The following is a 5,558-nucleotide window of genomic DNA, read 5'->3' as shown; positions in this document are numbered from 1 at the left end:
ACAGCCCAACACCAAAGTTGTGCAATTGGCTTAAAGCTCTGGGTATTACTGCCTAATGTCTGCCGAGGATTTGGGGGAATCTTCAGGTGCTGTTTTTAGACAACACTAAGTTTCCTTTTGTGCTACCTGGTTTTTGGTTGTAGCTGTGTTGGTCTAAGGACACAGGCAGGCAAGGTTCTTTGGGTAGATGTGATCTCTTTTATTAGACCAGCTGAGTCTAATAAAAGCTGGTCTAATAAAAGAGATCACATCTACCCAAAGAACCTTGCCTGCTTTTGTGCTACCCCACTGATACACACAGGAATTGTTAGTAGGCAAGGGGATGGGTTTTGTGGTCCAGTCTCCTTCTACACTAAGTCCTGTGTAGGTTTTCTACAATGCTTTAGTTAGTTGTATCTTATTAAGCAGTGATCCTCTCTAGGTTCTGTTTCCAGACATTTCATAATTCATGATGAAGAAACTAGCAACTTTGCATCAGGTGCTATCTGCCAAATCAAAGGATCTCACAGGCTCCTGATCTCTGTGCACGACAGCTCATGTCATGTAAAATGAATCCAATCATCTGTCTGCATATCAATTTATTACAACCTCATGCACTGAATTTAGGGTGCCATGAGTCCCACCCTCCATTTCACTATGGGATAAGACTGTTTGACCCCTTATTCTCATGAAAGCAATTCATTATTAAACTTGGTTTTGTACAATAATAATGCAAAAAGCATGTGCCTGGTGCTTTATTAACTTGAAGAATTATGCTTTCAGCAATGTATCAGAAAATATTTTATCTAAGATGTATTGGCTGTTAAATTTGCATTTGAATTTCATTACCCATCACTTCACATGCAGAAACAACCCCAGAGAAAGCAGGGACCACATTTATCATGTTATACCACTTTGTCACTAGAAAGAAACCAGAAGAGCATTCCTATTTAGTTAATCCATATTCTCTCTATCAAATCATTGCTTTGATTGATACCTTCATTAATTGCCTTGCAATTATTTTTGCTGGATGTGCCCTTATAAACCACTTTACACACAAAATGGAACCTATAAAGGGTGGCCATTAAGCATTTTAGAGTATTAAGAGCCCAGTACTTCCTTTTTTCTTCCCCTTTTCTGCCTTATCTATTTAGATTGTAAACTTTTTGTAGCTGGGACTCTCTCTTGCTACCACAAAGAGTATCTGGTGTTGAGGGAGGGCTCTAAGGCTTACTGCACTGCAGTATGATTATTAATCATTTTACCATGTACTAATCATCTCTAGTGAGCTTCTGAATACCTTCAAGTCCCACTGATGTTCTTGCAATTTCTTTGTATTACTCAGCACCAGGCTATTGGTTACTTCTGGGGAGGATGGCTTTATTTTTCTTTTGGTGACACCATGTGATCCATACTTGTCTAAAGGACAAACCAAAAAGACATGTAGATCCTTTTGCAAGTCTGTTTTACTGCTAAGGGCCCATATGCAAGGAGGCCCACTGGTTCAAAAGCATTGCATGTGGTTGTAAGGATACATGGAGCTGTGCTGAACCTGTTGCAGGATCAGGGTCTACATCAGTAAAACCCTTTTGTGCTCTCTCTCCAGGAATGGGAATAAAGATGAAGGCCTGAAAATAAAAAGGCCTGAAAGTGCTTAGACATTTGGATGGTTTACAAAAGGAGACAAATAACATTTTTCTGTGTTTATGAGGTCCAAAGAGTCAGATTAAAGTAAATGGGAAATTATATATTGGGGAATATTTAGAAAGACAGGAGCCTCTAGGCCTCAATAACCAGTGAAATTCCCTCCTGTATATTCAGACGTAATGGCAGTTACCCAGGTTGAAGCAACCTGGAGGTGCTGTAAAATTTTCCTGCAGGCAGTTTGAGCTGGCCTAATGTATTTCAAAGCTTGCAGAATAAGCTAAAAATAAAAAAGTGCTGTAACTCAATTCTTAATATCTCATTAAGTTTTATGAGCATGGGGGGACAAAAAAGAAAAAAAAACAGAAAAGAAGAGGCAGCACTGTGGGCTCTTTGCACAAAGCCTACAAAACAGCAATAAACAGCCAGCTTGCCATTAGACTTAGAGACAGTTTATAATACTTTTTGTGATGTGTCTCTTCTGCTTCATGGAAGCATTAAATCAGCACAAGGTGGTAGTGGTGGTGTTCCTTTCTCTCCCCTCCCCGGAGGCACGGACAACAGCAATCAGAAAAAATGACACTGCACATGAAAACACAATGCCACTTAAAACAGCACAACTCTGCCTGATGGGGGTGGGGTAATAGGGAGGGAGTGGAGTTCAACCAGAAATTGCAGGGAAACCTATTTGAGTCCTGTTTCAAAATAAGTATTTGCTTAAGCTTGAAAAAGTCAATCACTGTATGTTAATTACTGTAAATGGTGAGGATTAAAACTGATAAAAGCAATACATCTCATTCCACAATAATTAGCTGTAATGATATGTTTGTGCAGCACACAGAAAAAGCATTTTAATAGGGATCAGCCCACTCTATGTGTATATACACGATTGCATATCCAGATGATGCCCTCATTGGTAGCCAATCAGTTCTACTCAGATTTTCAGAGGTTCCCCGCACCTGCAGTCCTTACTGATTATCAGCCGGTTGTGTTGGCACTCAGGATCTCACACAGTCTGGACATTAGTCCCCTTCTCTTTTCCTGTCAGATAAATATGACTATTCTCCTTCTATTTACCGGGAAATGAAAGAGGGGAGATTGCATGACTTGGTCAACAACACTGAGGGAGTCACTGGGGAGAAGTAGGATTTGAATTTAGGTACTTCTCAGGGACCTAATCACCAGAGCATGCCTCTAACCACTAGACCTCAAACACTTGACTCATTCCATATTGTACACACTCAAGGATCAATTCTGCTTAACCTGTAAATAAGTGACACTGACGCCTTTTGTGACAGTGACCAAGTCATTTAGTCTGTTACAATTTAGTTTCTCAATACATGAAGTAGAGATCTAAAAAAAAAAAGACTAGTCCTTTAGCATACGGCTACAGCCATTTTAGCATGTTTAAATGTGTTCACAGGAGTGGTTTTTCCCTTAGGTTACAAATCTGATTTTCACTATACAGGCAAGAGACAAAGTTTTATCAGTATTAGGTCTACCCTGCATCAGGACTAAACATGGGAAACATATAAACTCAGAAAGAAAGATGAGGTGGGGGAGGAAATGCCTATTTAATAGAACTGTCTGTTTAAACTGTTCCCTCCTAAACCATAGTAACTTGGATTCTGATGAAAGCCTAAGTGTGAGAGTACATGATTGATCTAGCTTTTTCACTAGCATCTAACTTGAAAGGTCTAAGGGTTCCTGACAGGTACTGACTGAATAAGCCTTCAGTGTAACCCAGTTGTATCTTCCTTTAGCTTAGCCCTGATTTACAGAGATGGTGTAGGTCTACAGAGATGGTGTAGGCTCTAGAGTTAGTATTGCCTTTCTGCTTCATGCTTCAAATAGAAATACCTCTACAGGCAGCAAAACAAATAGCATTTCAGTAACAAATGCCATGTCTACTTCTTATATTTATGCAAGCTCCATTGGAAAGATGACACACACGCATGCCTGAAGTAGTATGGGGTCTGTCCTGGGCAGCTGTATTAGTGTTCATCTTGTCGTTTGCTTTGTCCCTTCAATTGATCCCAGGTGGAAACCCTATCTGCTGCAGCTGGAGAGGTGGATGGAGGCTTCTCAAATGGCAGCTGAAGCTCTCCTAATAGTAGGAGGAGCTGCATGAAAAATGAAGGGTAGGGGAAGAAGATTTACTCCCTGTTTTCTGCCTCTTTACTGTACTATGGATTCTTGGATTAGACCCTTTGCTAGAGTGCTGTTGATACTACTTGGTCTAGTTTTGTGGGGGGCTGCTGCAGCTCTGGCCTTTGGTGGAGCTTTTGTGATCCTTACATACAAGAACTACAGGTGGTTCTTCCAGAATTGTTTCCTGCTTCTGCCAGGCTGGCTGGCTGTTGTGGCTGCTTTTCTCTTGCTCCCCACTGGTGCCTTGGCCATTGGCATCCCTGCTAGGAATTCTCGCTATCAACAGGGGACTTTCATGTATTTGCTTGTCGTTCTTTTCTGTTTGGAAGCTTCTGTAGCTATGCTGGCACATATCTATCCTGACAAGATGGGATCTGAACTGAAGGGCACCTTGGGGCACCTTTTTCATCAATACAACGGGACGCACTCCCATTGTCCTAGCAACAGGGCTGTGGATACAATTCAGAAACAGCTGCAGTGCTGTGGGGTGTACAACTACACTGACTGGGTGAAGGCAGCACTTCCAGTATCATGTCATCTCCAAGCTAGAAGCATATGTGTCCCTGAAAGCTGTTGTAAAGAGACTTTTCACTGCAGTGGTGATGTGAACCAGTCAGCACAGCTCTTTCAAGAGGGCTGTCTCAAGAAACTGAACTACCGGCTGCATTTTGTCATGCACTTTGTATTTTGGTGCTGTGCTGTCCTTGCATGTTTGCAGGTTCTGGCTGCCATTAGTAATGGGATACTCATGAAACATCGGCCCTTCCAAGACTTACGAATTCTGGATTCTGCTGTGTTTTCATAGACTTTAGAACTGGGAAGCTATTTGACTTGTCCCTCATGCCCTGAGGACATGGGGCAACATAAATGCCATTTTTTTTATTTACCCAGGCAATCCACCATCCAATTTTGCTGCTAGATTTCCTAAAAGTATAAATCCCTGTTTTAAAGAACTATGTTAGACTCTTTTGGGGTTTTTTGTTCTTTTTTTCTTTTTATAACACTATTAATAAACATCATTTGATAATCCAATTGATCAGGTAGTTAAATTGGGAGAAGAGAAGCTTGTTGAAATGTGTGCTGACCTCAAATGGAGGAGGGTGGATAAAAGAGGAGGAAAATGGTGAGTCCTGTACATGATGGTGAAATTAAATACCTGGATAAGCACTTGCAAAGTCATGGCCCAAATATGGAGTAAATCTGAAATTCTCCTGACTTTGACAGGATCATATAGCTCTTACTACTTAAACTTCAGTTTAGTCCAACAGATAATTTTCTCCAGCCTTCAACCCCATGTGCCATGTTAGCACATCCCTTCATAGAGAGAAAGAGATCAAAACAGGGCTATAGCTTTACTGTAAACTAATATTTTTATTTATTTCTTTACTTTTGCTCTAAACACATACCAGGCACTTCTGGAATAATATTGGGATACAAACTTGCTTGCATAAACACATCATTATGTAGATGTTGCTCATCAAAGATAGTTCATGAATGGTAAATCACCTTAATTATAAAATACCAAGAGAGTGGAAATTAAAGAAGTGGAAAATCTAGTTAATGACATTTGAGTAACTATTATGCAGAAGATGGAAGGGATGGAGCTGTAGAGAGTCAACTTGAATTGTTGTGGGGTGGGTTAATTTAATAAACTCTTAAACATTCCCTAATCACTTATTAAATAGAAAGCATGCTTTGAACCTTTTTCTGGAAAAACAAAAAAAGACTTTATTGCGTAATTCTAAAAAGCAAGCTGGGATTTTATGCAAACTCAACCCTTAAAA

The 5,558-nt window shown here is 40.3% G+C and overlaps 1 protein-coding gene across 1 annotated transcript; it reads left to right on the top strand.

The window, feature by feature from the left end:
- Nucleotides 1-3,757: 3,757 nt before the first annotated feature.
- Nucleotides 3,758-4,579, top strand: LOC149868557 (tetraspanin-3-like). The gene has a single exon (XM_090037651.1). The coding sequence runs from the start codon at nt 3,758-3,760 to the stop codon at nt 4,577-4,579; it is 822 nt and encodes a 273-aa protein (XP_089893777.1).
- Nucleotides 4,580-5,558: the final 979 nt, after the last annotated feature.

The sequence above is a fragment of the Crocodylus siamensis genome, chromosome 3 (genome assembly GCF_052110815.1).
Source record: "Crocodylus siamensis isolate JL-2025a chromosome 3, ASM5211081v1, whole genome shotgun sequence".
NCBI lineage: Eukaryota > Metazoa > Chordata > Crocodylia > Crocodylidae > Crocodylus > Crocodylus siamensis.
The sequence above is the reverse complement of the archived record's forward strand: the minus strand, read 5'-3'. Positions and strand labels throughout refer to the sequence as shown.